The sequence below is a fragment of the Canis lupus genome, chromosome 31 (genome assembly GCF_011100685.1).
Source record: "Canis lupus familiaris isolate Mischka breed German Shepherd chromosome 31, alternate assembly UU_Cfam_GSD_1.0, whole genome shotgun sequence".
In the NCBI taxonomy this organism is placed as follows: Eukaryota; Metazoa; Chordata; class Mammalia; order Carnivora; family Canidae; genus Canis; species Canis lupus.
In genome coordinates, this window is record NC_049252.1 from 36,363,417 (window position 1) to 36,385,888 (window position 22,472).

At 60.8% G+C, this 22,472-nt stretch overlaps 1 protein-coding gene across 1 annotated transcript in view; it reads left to right on the forward strand.

Annotated features, from left to right (window-relative positions):
* UMODL1 (uromodulin like 1) overlaps window positions 1-22,472 on the forward strand; it is a 58,045-nt gene that overhangs the window by 26,636 nt on the left and 8,937 nt on the right. The window contains exons 10-20 of the mRNA XM_038581154.1: window positions 3,019-3,156; window positions 3,645-4,217; window positions 5,313-5,570; window positions 7,296-7,408; window positions 9,631-9,844; window positions 11,952-12,089; window positions 13,493-13,815; window positions 18,938-19,083; window positions 19,591-19,827; window positions 20,025-20,184; window positions 21,935-22,019. Coding sequence (XP_038437082.1) covers window positions 3,019-3,156; window positions 3,645-4,217; window positions 5,313-5,570; window positions 7,296-7,408; window positions 9,631-9,844; window positions 11,952-12,089; window positions 13,493-13,815; window positions 18,938-19,083; window positions 19,591-19,827; window positions 20,025-20,184; window positions 21,935-22,019 — 2,385 coding nt within the window. The remainder of the gene's footprint in view (window positions 1-3,018; window positions 3,157-3,644; window positions 4,218-5,312; window positions 5,571-7,295; window positions 7,409-9,630; window positions 9,845-11,951; window positions 12,090-13,492; window positions 13,816-18,937; window positions 19,084-19,590; window positions 19,828-20,024; window positions 20,185-21,934; window positions 22,020-22,472) is intronic.

Consider the following 22,472-nt stretch of genomic DNA (forward strand, 5'->3'; position numbering starts at 1 on the left):
CCTTGGGACAGACAGAGGAGGGTGGTGGGGAGACGGAGAGGAGAGAGACAGTCAGATGTAGGGGTAGAGAAGAGAGAGACAGAGACACAGAGATACAGAAACGGGGATACAGACGTAGGGAGAGACAGAGATAGACAGAGACAGAGATAGGGAGAGAGCAGAGAACAGGCTGATGTGTGAGGCAGGGATGACGTTCCCCAGCGGGGGGTCCTCAGTTGCTCCCTCAGTTCCACCCAAGGCCAGACCCGAGCATCCCTCAGGGGAGCCAGCAGCCCCGAGTGCTGCTTCCCGGCCCGGCCCTGTGCACCAGGCGTTGGGTTACTCTTGCTCCTTGCCCGCGGGTTGAAGGGGTGGCCTCCCCGCACCCCCCCAAGAAATGTCCACCTAGAACTGCAGATTTAGTTTGGAGGAAGCGTCTTTGTAGACAAAATTAAGGTCAGGATCGGAGATCGCCCAGGATCGGGGGAGCGCCCTACAGGAGAAGATGCAGAGGAGGAGAGACCCAGACACAGGGAGGACGGCCGCAGGGAGACCGAGGCCGAGGCTGGGGGCCACGAGCCCAGGAACACCGGGAGCCCCAGAGGCCGGAGGAGGCAGGGAGGATGCTCCCCCTTCTGCCCCGAGCCCCAGATGGGGCCCCGCCGCCCCTGGATCCTGGACTTCGGCCTGTGCAAGTGTGAGAATGAACCCTGTTGTTTCGAGCCAGCTTGGGGGCTCGTGAGGATCTGGGAGGGGAAGAAGAGGCAGAGGAAGAAGAGGCGCCTTCGTCGCTCATGTTCTCAGGGTGTCAGCAGGTCCCGTCAAGCGTCCCCATGAGGTCCCATGAGGTCGCCCTGCAGGCTCCTGGAGGCCTCCCGGTGCTGGCACCCCCTTCCTGCCTGGTGACTGGGGTGGGGGCGCCCGGCCCCGTGCAGGGTCTTGTGACCCAGCGACTGCTGCTTGTGTCACCAGAGCCCCGGGCCCAGCCCCCCTCGGGCAGGCAGCCCAGGCCCCGGGCGGGGCACCGAGAAGCGCACGCGTGGCCGTCCTGCGGAACGCCAACAAACCGCAGCACGGAGGGCTGCTCTGCTCGCGGCTGCACAGAAATGCTATTGTTGGCGCCCTCGGAGCATTCCTGGGTGGCTCGGGGGCTCTCGCCTCCGTGAGTCAACATGTCCCAGCAGCGCGGGGGGTCACGTTGTCATGACCTCAGCTTCCCCCTGAGGCCCATCTGTCGTGGGGGGGTCAGTGGCTGGCCACGTGTCCTTGGTCTGCCTCCAGGAGGGCGTGCCCCCCGCTGAGCAGCACCCTGTTGCTCCGAGCCGCGCCCTCCGGGGCCGCTCGCCCTCCCGCAGCTGCAGGGCCCCCAGGAGCGAGCCCTCCCCCTGCACCCCGAGGCGTCTGGTGGATCCAGAAGGTGCCGAGGCCCCCTGGGCACTCTCACTCCAGACCTGCCTCCTCCCTCTGGACTGGAGAACCACCTGGCCTGGGGCTCTAACGCAAGACGAGACAAAGCGTCCTGCCTCACTCGGGCTTGCTGGCCAGCTGCTCCGGCGGGGAGGCCGGTGAATCACCGTGGCTAAAAATAGCCGCCAGGTGTTCAGGGGTGGGAGCCCGTTCTGGACTGCGGGGCTCTGCTCGCTCATCCCAGGTCCCAGCCCCCTCCACCCCCCAAAACCCCTGGAGCTGCCTGCAGGCTGTGGAGGAAGTGGGGCAGGGCTCCAGGAAGGCCCGGGGGCGGGGACACAGGGCCCTGTCTGGGGGGGCGGGGAGGAGAGGGGGCGGTGGGAGGTGACTGTTGCATCAGCTGATGAGCCCTCGGGTCTCAGGGAGCTGTTCCATGAGCTTCCGTGAAGATCACATGAAGCAAAATTGAAAACCACAGGACGAGAACAGCCCTTGGCTGCAGAGTTTTCTCCGCATAAAACCGAGTGTGCGTCCTGTGTCATGACTTAAATATGGGCGAGTCTGGGCTCCTCTGGCCCAGCGAGCATGGTGGAGCCAGGGGAGCCTGTGACGGGCCGGGGCACAGGGTGTCGCCAAGCCCAGCCCAGCCCAGCACCCCCAGGTGGGCCCCCGGCTCGGTCCCCCAGCAGAGGCCACTCCGTTCTGAGCCACCTTCTCCCCTGGGGCGGGAGGGACAGGCAGGCAGTGATCTGAAAGATGGATTCGGGGTGTGGGGAAAGCTGTCCCCCTCCCCTAGCCCGGCTCCTCCTCGCCTGGGATGCAGCTTGAGATATTTACTCCTTCAGGTTTATCATGCGTGTCACATGTAGCACTTTATCAGTCACATGTCAAAGTGCACGAGACCATCAGATGTTTCCCTGCGAGAGTGGGGGTGGCAGTTCCCCCGGGGGGGCGGGAAGAGGGGGTTGGAGAGCAGAGGGGGCCCCAGGAGCCTTGCTTCACGGGTTGGCTAGTGCGGGTCCAGGCTGCCGCTGGCTGGAAAGTGCCGGCTGTGTTGGGTGTGGTGGGTGAGCAGGTGCTGGGGGCCCCTTACCTGACGCTCTTCCTTCGGCCCACAAGGGTCAGCGCTTCCCAGTGACATGGGCTCTTTGGGCTTCTTAGTGTTCAGGACCGTTCCTCCGTGCGTCTCTAAGAGTTCCGGTTAGATTTACCCAGATGCCTCCAGGCTTGGCTAGTTTTCTTTGCTGAAGAGCTAAATATTAGGGGGATGTTGGCCCATTGGTGAAGAGGGGAAGCATCCTGGTTTTGGGGTCTGGAAACAGAATACACAGGAGAAGAATATATTCACACCAGTGGGTGCCAAGGGCTCCAAAGGGAATGGACAGTCGCTAATCTTTGCCCCCAAAGCAGCCAGCCGGCGGTGAAGGTTGTCGCAGGGAGATGCGGGGCCTGCGGTCTAGGTCACAGACAGGCTTCCGGGGGGCGGGGAGCCCACCACCGACCCCGGCCTTTGCCCCTCGACTGCTGGCTGCGGAGGTGCTTGCGGAGAACTCAGCTCCGTTGCTGTTTTGCCTTGTGAGCAGCCTCCGGCCGTTACTCAGCAGCTCGTCCCGTTTCTCTCCCGCCCCGCAGACTGGGACGAGTGTGCAGACAGTCTGGGGCACGACTGCTCCCCCGCTGCCCAGTGCATCAACCTCGAGGGCTCCTACACCTGTCGGTGCCGGACGGCCAGGGACACCAACCCCGCCCGAGCGGGCCGGGCCTGTGAGGGTGCGCCCCCCACCCCCACCCCCGGGACCTCCTATCCCATAGCCTCTCTAGCACCCACGGGCCACTGTCCCGCATCCTTCCCTTATTCGTGTAACGTAGGGCACACCGATGCCGGTCATCTGCACCGAGCCCTGCGCTGAGCCCAGATCTAGAGAAGTTGCCCCATTTCCTCAAGGGCCGGGTGGATTCAGCTGCAAGAACGGGGCCCCGTGCTTATGTCCTGGCTCTGCAGCCCCCCAGCTGGAGTCCCGCTCGTGGCACCTGAGAGCTCCCATTTATCCAGTGGAGAGGCCCTGCCGCCCCCTCGGAGAGCTGCAGACACGAGCCCCACTAGACATTCGTGATCCCATCACCCCCAATGAGACAGCCTTTGTCCCCACTTTTGGGGCCCCCCCGGGAGGCTCTCGCTCATGGGTGGCATCTGGTAGGTTTTGCTTAGCGTCTTTGGACCAGGTGTCCCCTCTGAGAGTGGATGTGTGTCTCAGTAGGTGACACGGTGAGCCCCACGGGAGGTGTCCTGGCTCCGGCAACAGGAGTAACAGCCCCAGTTCTCGGCACAGAAACAACAGCCCTTGACCGGGAGACTCCCGCCTTGTGGCCCAGCCCTGGGTACCCAGGGGGCACACCCGCAGCAGGCCAGGCCCAGACCCCAGGCCTGCCACCCAGGAGAGGGGGCAGCGACGTGGTGAAGCAGGACGGGAATGGCACAGGCCAGGGCATGGAGGAGGAGGTGCCCAGCATGGCCCCAGGCTTGGTGACAGGCCCACCGACAGCCAGCGGGGCTCCCGGGAACTCCCATGGCTCCCCTCCTGGGGCCATGAATGTCTTGCTGGACACCCCTGGATGGTTGTCAAGAAACTCCAGCACAGAGCCACCCGTCTGGCCCACACCTACTGAGGGCCCCGCAGACCACATCGAGTGGCACGCCGGTCTCCCCACTTGGAGAACACCACCAGCGCCCCTGGACCCCACAGGGCCACAGAACATGCACCCTGGGCCCTCCAGCTCCCCGGACCTGCCTTCAGCCCTCACCCCTGAGTCTCTGAAGCTTCCGTCCTGTGGTGAGTGCCTCGGATGGCGTGTGCTAGGGGGCCTGTGCCCCGAGACCCCGGGCACACCGGGGAACCCTTGCGTTCCAGTTGGTAAAGGCTCACACGGTCATTGAATCAAAGACCTTTGAGAAAAGTCAGGTGTCTTGCTCATCGTATGGCTGCGCCAAGTGGGGCACAGCACAGCCCTGTCCCTGGGGGTGGCCTCTGTCTTGTTAGGACTGAAACCTGGTCCCTGTGCTTTCTCCAGTCCTCCCCTGCCTGTCCCCAAGCCTTCTGGTCGCCCATCAGGAGCAGGAGGTCGGGCCCAGGAGGAGCCTGTGGGGTGCATGTGTCCCCTTAAGCACTGCAGAGCCCCCCCCACCCAGGAGCATTTCCACGCCTCCCCAGCAGTGCAGAAGCCCTGAGCCCTAGCGCAGTCCCCTGCACCGTGCAGACCCCCTGGCAGTTCTACTGACAGCACACAGAGGGCTTGGCCATTGCCAAGGTCCTGGGGCAGCACCGTAGATGGGCGGCAGCCCCGGCCGTGAAGCTCCCACGCGGCATCCCTGTGAGCTCACGGTGCTAGCCCGACCCCGGCTTGCCGCCAAATAGAACCTAAACGTAGCTCCATCGGTGCATCTCCTCTGCTGAGTGTTGCACGTTCCAAGACTACACGGCAGGCCCCGTAAGTCAGTACCGTCGAGCCCCCCCGGGATCACCCTGCGGGAATGGCTCCGAAGCCAGCCATGGCCACCTGTGCTGGCCCCTCTATGAGTCTGCTCAGGGGTGGTGGGGTACCCCCTCTGGAAGAGCCACCCAGCATCTGCTCAAGAGGTTTGCTTTGGGGAAGACCAGGGACCTCAGTGGCAGAGAGAAAACCAAACCGGAAGGGGCGGGAGGGCTGTCCGAGGGAGCCTGGGGCTCAGGGGGCCATCCAGGGACACTGTACCACATGCAGGGCTAGCGGCGGGTTCATATGACTTCCTTGGGCTGGTGTCTGCCGATGCCCTCTCCTGTCCCCAAGCCGTGTATTCGATTTTAGGGTTTGGTGAGGCTTCTCCGGTCCTCTCTCCTTCAATCATTGGATTGCTTTTCATTTGCTCGATGCTTATGTCCACTTGCCAGATCCCGTCCCCATCGAGAGGGTCACCATCTCCAATGTGACCAGCACCAGCTTCCATGTGGCGTGGGCGGCGGACCTCGCCCGGCACCCCACCTTCCAGCTCACCGTCACCTCCACGCGGAGCCCCGCGGTGCACCTGGAGACCCGGAACGCGAGCCTGACGCTGTCGGGCCTGGAGCCCGGCGTCCTGCACCTGGTGGAGATAGTGGCCGGAGCGTGCGGGGAAGGAGGTGCCAGGGCCCGCCTCAGAGTGAGGACAGGTAATGAATGGGCTTCAGGGACGCTCGTGGCCACTTGTTCTCAAAGGGAGGGAACAAGTACGTGAGAGATTTTCAGCGCGTTCAGGTTCAAAAGAGCCAGTCATTTGCGAGCGGCTGGGTTTCTGCCTCTCCGGGGCCAAGGAATGCAGCAGGGGGCAGACCGCGGGCCACGCGGAGGCGCAAAGTGCTCAGGACTCTGCCCGCGGAGGTGGTGGCCGCTGGCTGCCCCGTGTCCTCGAGGGTACGTGGCAGGAAAACACGCGTGGTGCTGGTGTGCTGAGCGTCACGCCCTCCCTCTGATTGCTCCCGCTCTCGGCGGACCTGGACTTGGCTTCTAAGAAGGACGGATAGACAGGGGACATGAGACAGTTGGACAGCTTGTCTGTCCCCTCCCGGCCGGGGCCTGGTGAGGTGGCGTTGGTGCTGGTGATAGTTATGTGTTCGGACAAATCTTGTTTCTCCCCCTTTGCACCCATCGTCCAGATACTTCCCTGAATGCCTAAGTTGCTCAAACAGCCAAGGGCTGGCTGACGTTGCAGATGGGTCCTCAGGTCTTGGGCAGCTGTGTAAGGGCTGACGCAGAGTGCTCCAAGGTGGGGTGCACAGCCCTTGGGGGTGCCAGTAAGAGGAGCTTTCAGCTTCTGTGTGCGTCCTTTAGGGTACCGATGAGCTGTGGACCGGGAAATCAGAGGGAAGTCGGTGTGTGAGGGCGTCCTCCGGCAGGTTCATGGTGGGCTGGAGGAGGGGCGGTCACTGCCGGAAGGCCTCACCTGCTGGAAGGAGGAGCCCCCACCACGGGCATGTGACCTGTGTCGGGGCGGGTCCCTGTCCCTTCTCACCTGTGCACCTGTCCTGCTCCTGAGGCTTTTAGATCAAGCTGCACACCCCACTTGTGGCGTCTGGACCCGTGGTCCTCCGGTGCAGCGATAGCCATGACCCCAAGGACATGGGTGTGGGGTCATCAGGCCATGCGTCCTGGGATGGCTTTGTGGTTTGTGCTAGGCCTGGGCAGTAAGCTGTGGGGGCAGCACTCTCAGCCCCGCCGGGAGAAACTTGGCCTTGCCTCCAGCGCCCGGAACAGCAGGCACCTGGCAGGTGCATCACAGATGTCTGGTGAAGGACCAAACGAGGTGGCTGCCGTGCTGGATGCCACCTGCCAGACACCATGGTGTGGCCAGGCGATGTTGCTGGACCGCATTTTTGTACCAAGGCCTCCTGGAAGCCCCACGTGGACGGAACAGATTCCCATGGAACAGACCTGATGCAAAAGCAGGGACCACCCTTAAGCCACGGAGAGACGGTGCTCTAGGGGGAGGGAGAAGAGGGTCAAGACCCCTGGGCGCTGTGCCGTGGGCTGCGGGCTCTGGCAGGGGCGGGGCAAGGCCGCCCCACGACTTGATTTGCCCAGGACATCCAGGTGGGCCCCTGCGGCCTGGGCATGAGAGAGCCTCCTTTCCTTCTCGAAGTTGTCCCTGCTGGTAAACCACCTGGGCAGCGTGTGCGTGGAGAGCCACATGGGGGCGGGGAAGAGGGGGGCAGGGGGCCCAGAAGCTTCTCCGTCTGTGCCCCGGCTGCATGCCGGCGTCCTCTGGGGTGGCTGGGCTGTGCGTGCGCGTGCGGGGCACCACCAGCCTCCGGTGCCGTTCTTTCTGGCCGACGTGAAGCCACCGAGCTGCCGCTGTCACCGTTCCCAATGCTCCAGACGGGTTTGTTCTCTGTCCACAGCGGCCCAGAAACTCAGAGGCAAAGTCAGAATAGCCAATGTCAGGTACGTAGAGTCCTTCGGCAATGCGAGCAGCGAGGAGTATCAGGACCTCCGGGAGCGGTTCCTTACGATGGTGAGTTGGGGGGGACCGTCCCTTCCTTTTCGGGACGTGCACGGGGGTGCGGACAGAAGCCCAGGCACAGCCACGCGGGACGCGGACGTGTAGGTGCCGGGACCCCCCACCTCCGAGGGAAGCTCCGTCCGGCGTGGTGCCCGGCGTCCCCGCCGCTAGACCCATCGGCAGGTGGGGGACACACCTGGGCCCCTGCTGCATCCTCGCTCGGCGCTGTTCGCTGTTGGGCCAGCTCCTTTACGGCGGTGGGACCCCGTGGAGCAGGAAGCCCGGCGAAGAAAACCTTTTATAAGAAATTGAGATCTAATTTCACGGTCCCTAAAATCCATACTTTACAAGGGCTCCGTGCAGCGCTCTGGGCTTTTTCTGCGAAACTGCGCAACAGTCACCGCCAGTTCCAGAACATTCCCGTCATCACCCCGAAAGAGGCCACACCTGTGCCCATTTGCAGTGACTCCCCCCGCGCCCCGGCCCTGCCACCCCTGCCACCCACTAACCTGCCGTCTGCCTGCCCCGGGTGTCGCGCGTGCACAGAATCATTACACGCGTGGCCTGCGGCGTCTGGCTTGCTCCCCGGAGCCCCGGGCGGCCACACGGAGAGACCACGGTCCGTGCACCCCTTCATCCGCTGATGCGCGTGGCGGTGCTTGCACTTTCTGGCGAGCGTGAATGAAGCTGCTGCTCCTTTTTCCTAATCTCGCCGGCACCTCCCCCGCCGCCCCATTCACACTCCCAGGGACAGTGGTGGCCGGGATTTGCTGCGGCTTGATTCCCCTTTGACGAAGAGAGGATGCGCTGGTCCCGATCCCGCGGTCTCCTGGACGCAGTGCACGTCCGGGTCCCCGTTAGCTTTCCCTCCCCGCCGGGTTTAAGACCCAGGAGAGAGGGTTTGGAAGCGCCACCTCGAGGCGGAGGGTGCTCGCCCCGTAGCCCGATGACTTGGTTCTGTTCTCCCCTCCAGGGTGGAGGAAATGGGTCCCGCTGGGGCTCCTCGGGGATCTGGGATCCTGCCTTATTTGTCCTGGGTCCCCAGCACCCGGCCCAGTGCCCCTGTGCGTGGATTCAAGAGTTGTCAATGGTCTCCTGTAGGTTCCGTGATGTTTGCACGTAATACTAAGCAGCAGCGCTGACCATCGGGCCACAGGGCCCCGGCGGCCACGTGCGGCAGCCCCAGATCCGCACACATGTCTGCACGCATCCTTCCTCCCCCAACCATGTCTTCGCTCGCCTCTTTCTGGGCACCGTTGTTGATTTGTCTAGAGTTTCAGGATAGCAGATGATTGTGCAGCTTGTCACTCATGTAGGACAGCTTTTGGGAGGTTGTGGGTTAACGTGGCACCTTGTTCCCGTCACTCCCTAGCGTGGAGGCTGGAACTTTGCTTTGAGACGGATTTGAAAGGCAGCCCCGAGGGCCTTTAATCCAACCGCATCTCTGGAAGTCCCAGATGAGAGAGAGAGAGAAAGAGACAAGAGCTAGCTCTTCCAGTGGTAGTGATGGTGGCCCGGTGACCGGAGGTGACAGCAGATTTGTCACCTTGGATGTCCCAACGCTGAGAAGTGAATCCATGAGCCTGTGCCTTGAGCCACCACCCTTCACGGGGTCCAGATGAAGACGAGGTTTTCTGGGAGGCCAGACCCCAGAAGCACACGTTCCCATAGAAGTCTAGTGCTGTATGGACCGCTTAGAGCCACTACCCAGTGGCGTTTTGGCTGTGAGGCGCGAGGATGGCCTGCGGGGAAGGATTCCCTCCAAGGTGGTAGAGGGAAAAGCGAGGCAGGAGCTGCGTGTCCTGGTGGGAAGGCTTGGAGGGAAGCGGTTTTGGGGAAGGCGGGAAGAATGGCAGGGGAGCTGGTCTGCAGCAGCAGTAGAGGGAGTGTTCTAGAAAATGCACAATGAGAGAGAGATGACCCCCCCATGTCCACCCATCCAGCCCCCACCCTCCACAGCTCTGCGCCGAGAGCAGTAGGTTCTAAATGCCATCACGTGTGCCCCTTTGGGTGATGTGTCCCCCCCCCCCCCCCCGCCCAGGCAGGGCCCTTGCATGTCACCCACACCGGCCCGCGGACGTGCTCTGGGGGAACAGGGCTCTTCCTGGGACTTGGGGTTGGGACACGGCACACGGGACCTTGTCCTTTTTGCTGCTGGCCCGAATCCCAGGAGGTGCCCCCTTGGTCGGATACCCTGCTTCCTCTCGTTCTTTTCACGTGCCATCTCTCCAAAGGTGCGGGGTTCCTTGCCAGCCTCCATGCTTCGGCTCGTGGACTCCGGTGGGGTCCAGGTGGAGGTGACCCGCATCGCCAACGGCAGCGTCGTGGTGGAGTTTAACCTGCTGATCACCGCAGATGTGGGTGTCCACGAGGTGTCCGCTGCGTTCCTCGTGGCCTTTCAGAATGCGTCTCTGCTGGAGGTGGTCGGAGAGGACACCGTCATCCAGGGTAGGTGGAGGCCGGCCCCCCCGCCCCCCAGAGGCTCACTGTGTCTGCAAGAGAGGTGGGGAGACCCCAGCTTCTGCCCTTGTTTGGAAGACGTCACCCCATGTGTCTCCTCCTAGGGGCTCCCAGGCAGGAGGTCAACATGGGGAACAGATAGGACCCTCATCTTTTTTTATTTTTTATTTTATCATTATTTTTTTAATTTAATTTATTTCTTTTTCTTTCTTTTTTTTTTTAAAAAGATTTTATTTATTTATTTGAAAGAGAGAGAGAGAGAACATGAGAGAGAACACAAGCAGGGGCAGAGGGAGAGGGAGAAGCAGACTCCTCGCTGAGCGGGGAGCCCGATGCGGGACTCGATCCCAGGACCCTGGGATCATGACCTGAGCCGAAGGCAGACGCTTCACCGACTGAGCCCCCCCTCCGCCCGCCGGCGCCCCATCTCTCTTATTGCTACTGTGTTGGTTTCTGAAGGTTTAGGGGCCAGAACCATCCTGGTGTGAAGCTGCGCAGATGCCCAGAGATGCTGCTCCCTTTCCGGGGTCCACGTCCCGCCCTGGGCCTCCTCTGCCACCCACGGAACCGGGCCGGGGGTGCACCTGCCCCTCTCTGCAGCCCACGCTTCCTCCCAAGCATGGTTTCCAGGGAGATCCTGGTAAAAATAATTGAAAAGAAAAGCAGGGAGACAAAGCCATTTAGATTCCTCTTTCAAGTCCCATTTGTCTTCGCGAGCTGTCGTAACCAAATACCACGGACGGGGCGGCTTCACAACACAACTGCACGTTCTCACAGTTCTGGAGGCTGGACGGCCCAGATCCGGGGGCCCGCTGGTTCGTTTTCTGGGGCGGACCCTCTCCCCGCCGTGTGGACAGAGCTTCCAAGGCCTTTCTTTCCCCGTGTGTGTGCCGAGCTCTGGCGCCACTTCTTATAAGGACGCCAACCCTCTTGGGTGACAGTCCCACCTTTATGGGCTCCATTAGCCTTAATTACCTCCTAAACGCCCCCTCTGCAAACACAGTCCCACAAGGGGTTGGGGCTTCAACGTATGTATTTTGGGGGCACATTTCGGTTCACAGCGTATGTCGTACTTGAAAATAAATGATGCAAAAATTTCATGTATGACGTCACTCAGAGGCCATACAAGCATTTTTCCGGTTTTTGGAAAGAGGAGGCTTTTCTAACTTTAAAATTGAAGTCAAAGGAGCCCCCAGAGGCAAAGGCTGAAGTATTTGACTCTATAAAAGTGTAAGCTTTTTTATATTAAACAAAATAAAGGCACCCTGCTGAAGAAGGCAACACCCCAAAACATAGTTTCAATCATCTTTTAAAAAAAGGTTTTATTTATTTATTTGAGAGGGAGAGAGTGAGAGAGAGAGAGTGAGTACAAGCGGGGGGAGCGGCAGGCAGAGGCAGAGGGAGAAGCAGGCTTCTCACTGAGCGGGGAGCCCGATGCGGGACTCGATCCCAGGACCCCGGGATCATGACCTGAGCCAAAGGCAGACGCCCAACGGATGGAGCCACCCCCAGGCGTCCCGCCATCCGTGTTTGAAAGGACCAGGGGGACATGTCACTGAGCAAACTGTGCTATGCGGGAGGCGGCCTTAGGTGTGGACATGCTCTCTGCTCAGATGGCCTGATTTTTACCCATTTCCTGCAGTAAACCCCCTTCCTGTGAGTTAGTGACTGGGCGCAGAGACCAAGGCAGGCAAGTGCGCCGAGGACCTTCTACGGGGACAGGCTTGTGGGGTGCATAGGCCTGAGGCCAAGGGCCGGGGCCGGGGTCCTGTTGGCGCCCCGATGAGCTGCTCCCCCCCAGCGCCCCCGGGACCAGGAGCCCTCCCCCCTAGCAGCCCCCGCAGACGTCCGGACACCAGCTCTTGCCCCCATCCCGGCCGAGAAGCAGGTGCCTCCCTGTCCCCTCAACTCCCCAGAACTGGCCAGTTTTGTCGTCCCTCCGTATTCAACTCCGCGGCCTGAGACGCACGCCTGCCCACCCCCGCCCCGCCCCACAAGGCCGTGTGAACAGCCGGCGTGGGAGCGCCTCTCGCCCGCAGCCCTCGGGGGCCCGGTGACCGTGACCGTGTCCCGTCTTGTTTCCGATGTCGCGCAGATTACGACGAGTGTGAGAGCCAGGAGCACGACTGCGAGCCGGGCGCATCCTGCCGCAACACCCTGGGCTCCTTCACCTGCAGCTGCGTGGGCGGCGCCCCCCACGTCCCTCTGGAATATTCTGGAAGACCCTGTGAAGGTGAGATTTCCCTAATCCCTTCTCTGAGATACCATCAGGTCATCTGTTCTTTTAAGGACGTCCGTTCACAAAGTCCTTCTTTTCCAAACGGGGTCAGCATATTTTTATGTCCTGGACGCGTTTTCCTACGTGTGTGTGCACGTGTGTGTGCGTGTCTGTGCACACGTACGTGCCCCTTCACACTGTGCCATGCATCTCCAGCCTCCTGGGGGCACTTCGCGTCTCCAAGTGCCCCCAATGAGAGACTACGCACGTAAGGTCTGCGGCGTCCTCTCGGATTCTAGAAGTGACCTCCGGAGCCTACAGCCCGTGTGACAAGCAGCACGCGGGAGATGTTTCTGCTCGGCCCCTCCTTCCACCCCATACTTTAACCATTAAATGGGGCCTCAGGGGATTCAGCGTTGGCCCTGAGGTGACCCCTGCCATGCAGGGATCTGTGGTCAGGTGGAGTGAGACGGACACTTATGCAAGTAAACACTTGTCACCGGGAGTATGGAGTGTGTTCTTGCAGTAGAAGCAGGAGGCTCAGAGGGGCTAGGCTGTGGCAGCCCCAGGAGCGGGGTCAAGGAGGGCTTCCTGGAAGAGGAGGTCTTAAAGGCCCGCTAGGACAGCACTGGGCAGAGGGGCTCCAGTGGAGCAGGTGCCCCGGGTCGGTGCAGCAGTGAGCACAGAGCTCCTGACGGGCGCACGGTGCCTGTGCAGTTGGGCCCGGCTGAGATGTGGAGGGGGGCGGGAGCGAGCGGGGGAGGCCAGTGGAGAAGGCGGTGAGCGCCACGAGCGGGGTTTGGGCTGCATCTTGGGAGCTAGGTGAGGGGTCGGAGCGGCGGGCGAGCCCCACCCTGACAGAAGAGAAGACGGGTGCTGGGGTGGCGGGTGATGGAGCCGGGCCCAGGGAGCGGGCTGACACGTGTCCTGGGTCGGGTTGGCGCAGACGAGGCCTGGAGCCCTGGGGGGACCTGGACGTCTCTGCAGAGCCTCCGTGTCCCCGTGGAGGTTGAGGCCGTGCTTTGGGGGAAGCGGGAAGCGGGGGGAGGAGCTGGGGACTCAGGATGCTGAGACTAAACACCCACCTTAGCGCAGCCCACCTTAGAGATTAGGGGGGTGTCACAGCCAGCCCTTGGGCTCAGCCCGCACCCAGCGTCAGCCCGGGAGAGTCTGGGGGGTGGGGGGCAGAGGGCACCATGGTCCCCTGGCCCACGGGAGCCCCCGGCCCACCAGGCCAGGCCCCGCCGTTGGGCAGGAACATGCAACAGGTGCGTGTGTGTGGTCGTGGCCAGAATGTGCAGCCCGGGTGTGTGCCGGAACTCAGCCCCTGCCCCCTCCACGCGGTCTCGCAGGCCAGGCTCAGGGGACCCTCCCGAAACACAGACCCAGTCTTGGTTTCATCTCCTTGTGCCTTGCAGGTGACCCTCCTGGCCACGCGGCCCAGGCTCCCGGGGCCCCTGGGGGCCTCCCCACCCCTGCAGGAACCAGGGCTGCCTCGGTGCCAGCGGCCAGCCAGGGGCCCCAGGACCCGCCCCCGCGGCTGAGCCTGACCGAGGCGGTCAGGGTGCTCTGCGAGATCGAGAAGGTGGCCATCGCCATCCAGAGGCGCTTCCTGCGGCAGGAGTCCATCCCCGAGTCTTCCCTGTACCTGGGACAGCCCTCCTGCAACGTGAGCTACCACAACAGCACCCACGTTCTCCTGGTGGCCGGGTGGAGCGAGTGCGGAACCGTCGTGCAAAGTGTAAGGGCTGGGGGGCCAGACGCGGGAGGCACACAGGGAGGGAGGGGTGGGGTGCGGAGGGGGACTGGGGAAGACTGCACCCCAAGGTCTCCGACTTGAAGTGGGGGACCCAAGAAAGGGGGACACGTTAGGGCAGGTTCTCACCAGGGACCAGACTGCGTCCTAGATTCAGGAGGGAGTTTCAGGCTCTGCCCTGTGGGATCCTGTGCAAAGGGCCTGGGGTCGCCTCGGGGTTTAAAGATACTTCCAGGGATTCTGAAGCATAGGCAGGATGGGCGGCGGCTAGCGAGGAAACAGGGAGGAGAGCTCGGTGTGTTACCGTGAGCGTCCAGACGTGCACACGTGTGAGAACATGCATGCGTGTAGGTGAGTTTGTGTGATTGTAGACGTGTGTGACTGCGTGAGTGTGCACACGTTTGTGCACGCTGGGCAAGGGGCTGGTGTGATCACAAGGACCCGGCCAGAGGGACTGAGGTCTGCATCACTGCAGAGTCGCTGACAGGGTGACGGGTGGCACAGACGGGAGCCCGGCCCACGGGAGCTCCTCTGGGGGCAGCACCCCTGCACCCCGGGTGCCGGGCTGACCGACTCCGGCCCTGGTTCTTCCCGGGTTGGCTCTGGGTCACAGTTAAGGCTCCCGTGTTCCTCTTGCCTCCCTCCTCCCCACACTGAGCAGTCTCGAGGCCACCAGCGTCCTCCGTGAGGCCCCCCTCACTGGCCACAGGGGGACAGGGAAATGTGCTACCCTGGGACAGGACCTGTGGACACTGACACGGTCCCCAGATGCGTGCGGGGAGGCCTGTGTGTGCAGCCAGGGGACATGTGGCAGAGGCTGGGTGAGGGGGGTGGAGAGCAGGGGGTGGTGGGCGGGAGTGACCAGGTGGAAGGTGCTGGAAGGAGCGCGTCTGGGAGGCAGGGCAGCTGGGCCCTGGGTTGAGGGTGTGCATGGAAGGTCTGGTGGTGGCCGTGCCCAGGAGATGGTCTCAGCCGGGGGCCGCGTGGCAGTGGAGACGGGGAGGTTGTCCTCAGTCGGGAGGTTGGTCCACATGGCAGGGGCCCAGGGGCCTGGACTTCTGCCGCTAAGAACCTCCTGAGGGCAATCCGAGGCCTTGTTTCCCAGAACAGGGTGGGGAAGGGTGGCCCATGGGGCCGCGGGCTGGGTGCCCTACCTGCATGGTGATGGTTAGGTCCCCGTGTCTAGGTTTCAGTGCGACCTGGCGGTCAATGGGGCAAGGTTGCCCTGCCTGCAAGGACCAGCCCTAAGGCCCCTGTGACTGCCTTTCCAGGGGCCTCAGAGGTACAAGGGGGGCAAAGGCCTCGTACTCAGAGGCTTCTGATTGGGGCCAGTCCGTGCTCCCCAGTGGGGACGCATGGGCCCCGGGCACGGCCTGGGCTCAGCCAACAGGTGATGCAGGGGCCACAGGCACAGGGAGGAAAGATCAGGGGTTGAGAGGAGCAGAGTTGGGTGGGCGCCCCGAGCAGGAGGCCTGGACGTGGACAGTGAGCCCACGCAGGGAGCAGCCCCGCCAAGAGGAGGCAGGGGCTCCAAAGGCTGGCGAGGGACTTGGTGGGAGGCTTCTGGGGAAGAGGAGAGATGGGACGTGGGGGCAAAGATGGCCCTCAGGTGCAGGCGTGCTGGGGGCCAGGCGCTGCGCTGCAGGGTCAGGTGCAAGAGGACGTGGGGGGGCAGGCCGCTGCGGGGTCTGCGCGTGCACGTGGGCGTGCAGGGGACCATGGCCGAGCAGTGCACTTGCACAGTCGGCCTGCTTGCCTCTCTCCAGTGTGACTCCAGCCTCCTCTGGGGCTGTGGGTGGGGGGAGCCACCAGGATGTCCCCAGGGACCCAGAGCCTTCATCAGCCCCCCTCCCACCGTCCAACCAGCACAGCTTAAACATGACCCTGGGGGCTTGCTTCTCTTTCTTAAGGATTCCTCGGGCTCCCTGGAGGCGGGCCGCACTGACTGGGGGTGGGGTGGGTGGGTGGGTTGGGGGTGGTAGCAGCTTCTCAGCAGCCGCGGTTCTGAGCCCCAGGGCCCACGGGCCAGGGCTGGAGGGTGGGCCCGGGCAGAGCTGCCCCCGAGGGTCTCAGGTCCAAGGTAGCAGCCTGCAGGCTTGCAGAAGCGAACTGAACGATGCAGGAGATGATGTGGGCAGCTGTTCAGGGGGAGCCTCGTATGGGTGGGGGGGCCCCAAGGGCCAGCCGGCGCACTGGCTCGCTGCCTTTGTTTCCCTGAGCCACACACACACCTGGTACAGCTGTCACGTTCAGTAGGGTTCAGAGCCCGTTCATAGCAGAGGGAAATGCGTCTCTAACGAGCCATCCCAGCCCTGGAATCCACAGAAGTTCTCCATCTTTTTTTTTTTTTTTTTAGTTTCTTTTTTTAAGGATTTTATTTATTTATTCATGAGAGACAGAGAGAGAGGCAGAAACACAGGCAGAGGGAGAAGCAGGCTCCCTGCAGGGAGATCGATGCGGGACTCGATCCCAGGACCCTGGGACCACGCCCTGAGCCACAGGCAGATGCTCAGCCCCTGAGCCACCCAGGCATCCCGGAAGTTCTTGATCTTTTTTGACATTTGCCAAAACCTAAGATTTCCCAAAGACTATTTATACAAATACAACGGAATAGATAGAGTTAGCAGGATCTGCTTCCTCCTTTTCTTTTCTTTCTTTTTTCCTTTTTTGGTTCAGCACTTTCAGAGTTACTGACCCCTTAATGTTTTAGATGTTAAATCTAAGGCTTTAAGGCTCCCCCATAAGTCGGATAGGCCGCATACAGATTGTGCAGAGGATGCTCTAAGAAACCCAAAGTGATGCACACACCCCAGGAGATTCGCCAGCGTACGGAATCATCTTCACAAACACTTCCAAAATTCTTGTGGGGGGGGGCAGGGGTCCGTCCAGTTTGTCTGAGACACTTTTCAAAGCGATTTTCAAAGGCACCGAATGTGCACCATGGTGAGCATGTGCTCTGGACGGAGGGGGGGGCATCAGAGACTTGACGCCCTGTCTGTTATGACCCTACGTGTACGGGAACCTCTGCTCCTCAGCTGGAAGAAGCCACCGGACCCCCAAACATCACGTAGATAAGTATTGCAATGTAGGGAGATGCCGATACAAGCAGACGCAGAGACAGGTGCACGTTCAGAAGTGTTTCAGGGCTTCCATTTTCGGATAATTCGGTGAGGAACCTGGGCAGGTGTGTTCCCAGAAACTAAAGCATCACCAGTCTCTAGTAAGGCAAACGAATTCCAAGAATTAACCGGGTTTTCCAAAATCCGAATTTCACTATGTATATAAAAACCTAGAGACCCCCCCCCCCCCGCCCGCCCCGGTCAAATCCAGTAGCTTCCGATATAAGCTAATGACTCTCTGATGTAGTCAACTCACCCGTGCTTACCGGGTCTGTTTCACGGGCGCACCGGGAGAAAATACACTTGTCGTAATTTCTCATAAGCGAGTGGCCAGTAAGGAGTAGGTGTGGGAGCTGGAGAGGCAGAGGAGCATTCAAAACGTCTTCCCCGCGGCGACTCTTCGGTCCAGAACCGTCCAAAAGCAGCCGCTCCCCGTCACGCTCCTGCAAGCGTTGCACCACCTGTGACCCATTCGTGCCAGAACCTGGTTGGCTTCCGCGTCTCTATCAGACTCGGGGTGCCATCAGGGCTGCTGGTCTCCAGATGTCTAGTTTCAGCCATCGCTGCCTGGCAGGCTCACCGCGACCAGGCCCTCCGCTGTGCCGCCGTCGTGGGCGCCACCCTGCTGCCCATCACGTCCTGCTTCGGTGGTTGAGTTTCCGTGGACGCTCCCGATGGGTCCCCATCGGCTTACTTTTCAGCCAGGCCCCGGCTTCCTCCTCGTCGGTGGTCTGGGTCGTCCACCTCTCACAGTTTCCCCTGCCTCGAGTCGACTCCTAAGCCGGTTAGGCCGTGACTTCGGCCGAAGAGTTGCCACGCTCGTCACTAGGCGTCCACCAACAATCTGCAGGCGTCCTTGGCTGGCGCTGTGCCCTGTTCTGGTGACAGCGTAGCAGGTGTCCGTAAAGGGGCGCTGGTCTTGGGAAGCCCACCCCCATGATGATCAGACTCCAAGCCACGAGCACCGCAAACGAATGAAACTTCAGGCATCTTGTCAAACAGAAGACTTGGTTCGGCTCCAGTATGACGATGGAGATTTTCACAGAAATATCCGTCTCCTCCTATATGCTCGCCACTGAAGCACATCGTGCAACTGCCCACCTCGGGCTCTCCGTCCCCGTGGTGGGCTCTGGAGAAATTCCAGAACCTTCGTGCGCTTCGGAAGGAGCATCATCCTGCACAGCTGTCTGGAGAGCCTCTCCTTCTGCTAAACGTTCACACCGCAAGCAGCCAGTCCTCAATCCCGGTTGACTCTAACATGGTTTCTGTAGGTCCAAACCAGCCTGCTCTGCCCCTGGGTCTAGGGGGCTTCACTCCATGACAGGGGCAGGCTCAGCATTGTTCCCTGGGGGCTCAGGTGAAGGTCACGATGACCTCCGCTCTCTGGAGGTTGTCCTCTGGGTCCCTGGGCTCCTGCTTTGCCCCCCAAGACGATGGCGCCTGGAGAGAATGCTGGTGGTCTAGTGTAGACTTCAATCAATTGATTTTAGCTCGATTTCTTTGTAGGAGGGTCTTGTGCTCTCGTTCTCTCATTTTTTTTTATAATAAATTTATTTTTTATTGGGGTTCAATTTGCCAACATACAGAATAACCCCCAGTGCTCATCCTGTCAAGTGCCCCCCTCATGCCCGTCACCAGTCACCCCACCCCCGCCTTCCTCCCCTTCCACCACCCCTAGTTCATTTCCCAGTCATCTCTCGTTTTCAAAAACGTTCTGGGGGATGATTTGGGGAGGAATTGATCTATTATCTGGGGGGTGTCAGCCGATGATCTCTTCCAATGAGGAAAATGGGCAGACAACACAGGCTACATAAACCAGGGGTCAGGACTTCACGCTCTCTTTGGCATTTCATGTTAGGAAAAGCTCATCAGGGTTTTGGTATTTGGGGGACAAGCTTTAGAGAAGAGCCCACCCCGGGCACCCAGAAGCACGGTCCGCACGTGTGTCCAGGGGCCCGGGAGCACGCTGACGCCCTGTTTGTGTCCAGAATGTGACAAATACCGTGGTGAGGACCACGCTGAGGAATGACCTGTCCCCCGAGGGCATCATCCACCACCTGAAGATCCTGAGCCCCATCCACTGTGCCTTCCAAAATGACCTCTTGACGTCGTCGGGCTACACCCCAGAGTGGGGGTGAGTGGAGCCGTCTCTGCCCATCCCTCCCCAGCTCACTCTCCTCTCTCGTGCCTTCACATTGGATTTCTTGAGGGTTCGACCACTCGAGGACCCTTTTGTGAGGTGCACAGTGGCCAGGGCTTGGTTGGTAACTGCCGGCTCCCCTAATTTTTGTCTTCCCTTCCAAAATAGGAGCAACCAAAGAAAGCCAGATATGCACCCCTAGCCAACCACAGAGGATGCCTTGGCTTCCCCATGACGAGGCCTCCATCGGGGCTGCCTGGGGCCGCCCAGTCCCACTGTGAAGCTGACCCCCGCCCCCGCCTGTCCCTGAGTCCCCTCCAAACCCCAGTGGTGGCGCTAACACACCACTCCAGCCAGCTCAGAATAGGTGGACTTTCTTTGCCTCTTCTCCTTCGAGTGGTCTTCCTTTACTTCTATACTTCTTTGGAGTTGCTTCTCGGGGAGGAACGGGCAGGGGGTGGGTCACAGAAGCGCAGCCCCCGAAACCACTCACTCTTGCAGGGTCTACACCATCATCGAGGACCTCCACGGCGCTGGCAATTTTGTCACCGAAATGCAGTTATTTATCGGGGACTCCCCAATACCTCGAAATTATAGCGTGTCTGCCAGTGACGACGTCAAGATTGAAGTGGGGCTCTATAAACAGAAGAGCAACCTCAAGGTGGTGCTGACCGAGTGCTGGGCGACGCCGTCCAGCAACGCCAGGGACCCGGTCACGTTCGGCTTCATCAACAACAGGTAGGGCTCGCGGGTAGCCCGCTCGGCGGGGCCTCTGGGTTCCCAGACGCTACGGATCTACGGGCTTGGGTTTGCAGAAACGCCCGAGTCTCTGAGGAATGGGAGAGCTGGCGGGCCTAGCGTCCCACGGCAGCAGGTGGACGTGGTGTGTGCACGTCGGGCTCCCGACTAATGAGTCACCGTCCCTTCCTTCCCAGCTGCCCCATCCCCAACACGCACACGAACGTGATCGAGAACGGGGATTCCAGCAAGGCCCAGTTCAAGCTGAAAATCTTCTCTTTCATCAACAACTCCATCGTCTATCTGCACTGCAGACTTCGCATTTGCATGGACTCCCCCGGAACCACGTGCAAAATAGTAGGTGTTTCGCTTTTCTGAACGTGTGTCTGGACTCGCGCACCTTATTGCTCTGAGGAGGGTTGCTCCGTTGTCTGAAGCCCAGGGCTTGGGCGGCTCTGGGGGCCCGACTCCTGGAGGAGACACGGGGCCCCACACACTGAGCCCCCAAAAAGGGGCAACGTGAGGTGTGGACGGTGGCAGCCCACGGGGTGGGCGATCCTTGTGGTCGGATGGCTAAGCTGCGTCCTTCTGGAGGCCGCGCCGTCTGCTGGCCGTCTCATCGCATCCCATCCCTGGCCGCGACACTGCGGTGCTCCTCCAGGTGCTTTAATGCATATTCAGGTGTAAAAACATTACTTGAATTTCGTGTTATTTTTAGCAACATTGATGGAACGCTCCTGAATCCCACCACTGTGATATTTAATAAGACGGGGTTCCCCCCCCCATGTTCATCCTTCGTGTTGGGATCTTGAATAATTTTACATTCTCATTTCCTGAGACCTTTGAATGTGAGATATGCTTTGCAGTCCTAGGTTTGAAAGCTGTTCTTCATACCAGACAGGTGCGGGAGCTGTCACGCGCTGTCTGCGCCGAGGACGGTGTACAGAGCTCTGCTGGCCTCGGGCCCAGCTCCTGCGTGTTTGTCGCTCCTCTGCGCTGCTCACAGACCTGTGGGCTCCCTGGGTGACCCGCCCCCGGCACCCCCAAGAACGTGCATAGGAGATGAACTCATTTTGTTGATGGCACTTTTTCTCACACAGTAGATCTTCCAGGGGAAAAAAAAAAAGGATTGAGAGGAGCACAGCCTCCCCTCCACCCCCCTGCCCGATGACTGGAAGCTAAGGGTGCACATGCGCCTGCACCTGTTCCAAAAGCCCCTCAGAAATACAGAGTATTTGTAGCCCCAACCACCTCGGCAAGGAGCTGCCAATTCCCGGATTCTTTATAATATGGCTTTACAGATTCCTCTCCAGGTTCTCTTAGGGCCGGTGTTGTTTTGGTGTCCTGTGGCTGTAAGGACCACAGGGCACCCGAGAGAGCAGGCACGCATCCTCTGAGGGGCTGAAGGCTGGATGTCCACGCTCAGGGCTCCCCTGAGCTCCCCCTGGGGCTGTGCGAGAGACGCATCCAGGCTCTGTCCTTGGCCTGTAGACACGGCTTCTCTCGGTGTCTTCACTGCTCTCCCCTGTGCCTATCTGTGTCCAACGTCCCCTTTTCATAAGGACACAGTCATGTAGGATGCACCTGAGTGACCTCCCCTTACCTTCATCCGCAAAGACCCTGTCTGTAGATAAGGTCCCATCCACAGGCCCTGAGGGGCTAGGGTGTCAACATCTCTTAGGGGGAATAATGCAGCTGGTGGCAGGTACATAGCGAGCAGTTCCCACCTCGTCCCCAAGCCTTTCCGCAAGGCGGAGGCATGGAAAGGAATGAGTGGCCGCTGCCGCCGGCCGTAGAGAACCGCCAAGGCGACTCAGAGCCAACAGAGGGGCCCAGGGGCCGAGGGGCCAGGGCTTGGAGACGGCTCAGCAGGTCCTCTCTCGAACCCCTTCTCCCCCTCCCTCCTGTCACCCTGGCAAAGCCCCGAGGCCCAGGTGGTCATTCCCTCGTCCCGCTCCCGTCTCAGCTCATCCACCTGCGACTGGCTGCCTCCAGCCGGTTTGCAACGTACGGATCAGAGTCTCACGGCGACAGTGACCCCACTTCCCGGCTCTGATTAGTTTCCGTCCAACTCATCTGAATGTTTCTTTCATTCCGAAAACAACAGAATTGCGATGGCATCCGGTCCCCGAGGAGCGGTGAAGCATCTGCGACACACCAGACGTCCTGGGGACCCCTCATTCGGTCTGAAGGTGAGTTGGTGACTTGGATTAGTCAGCTAAGGAACAGATGCCGCTGGTTCCGTCTCCCCAGTGCGTGAACCAGGGTGCTGCTACCGGGAACTGGGGGACCCGGGACGATCCTGCAGCCTCGCCACAGGGGACGCAGCAGCTGGCGAGCGTGGAGACCCCTGATTCCAGCCTGCAGTTAAATCCTTCTGGTGCAGAGTGGGGCTGCCCCCCACCCTACCCGGCAGGCCTGGGGGTAGGAGCCCTGCCGTCCCCACGCTGCAGAAGAGAAGCCTGGGGCTTCGGGAAGTCAGCACACGCTTAGTTAGATAAAGCAGGATGTTGGGCTGTGTCACCGAAACCAGTCAAGTTTCCTGACCTGGAATAAATATACCACATGGGTTGGTTGCTGGGAGGGAGGAACTCAGGCTACGCCAGGTCGGAGTCCGTGTAGGCACACATGTGTGCATGCGTGTG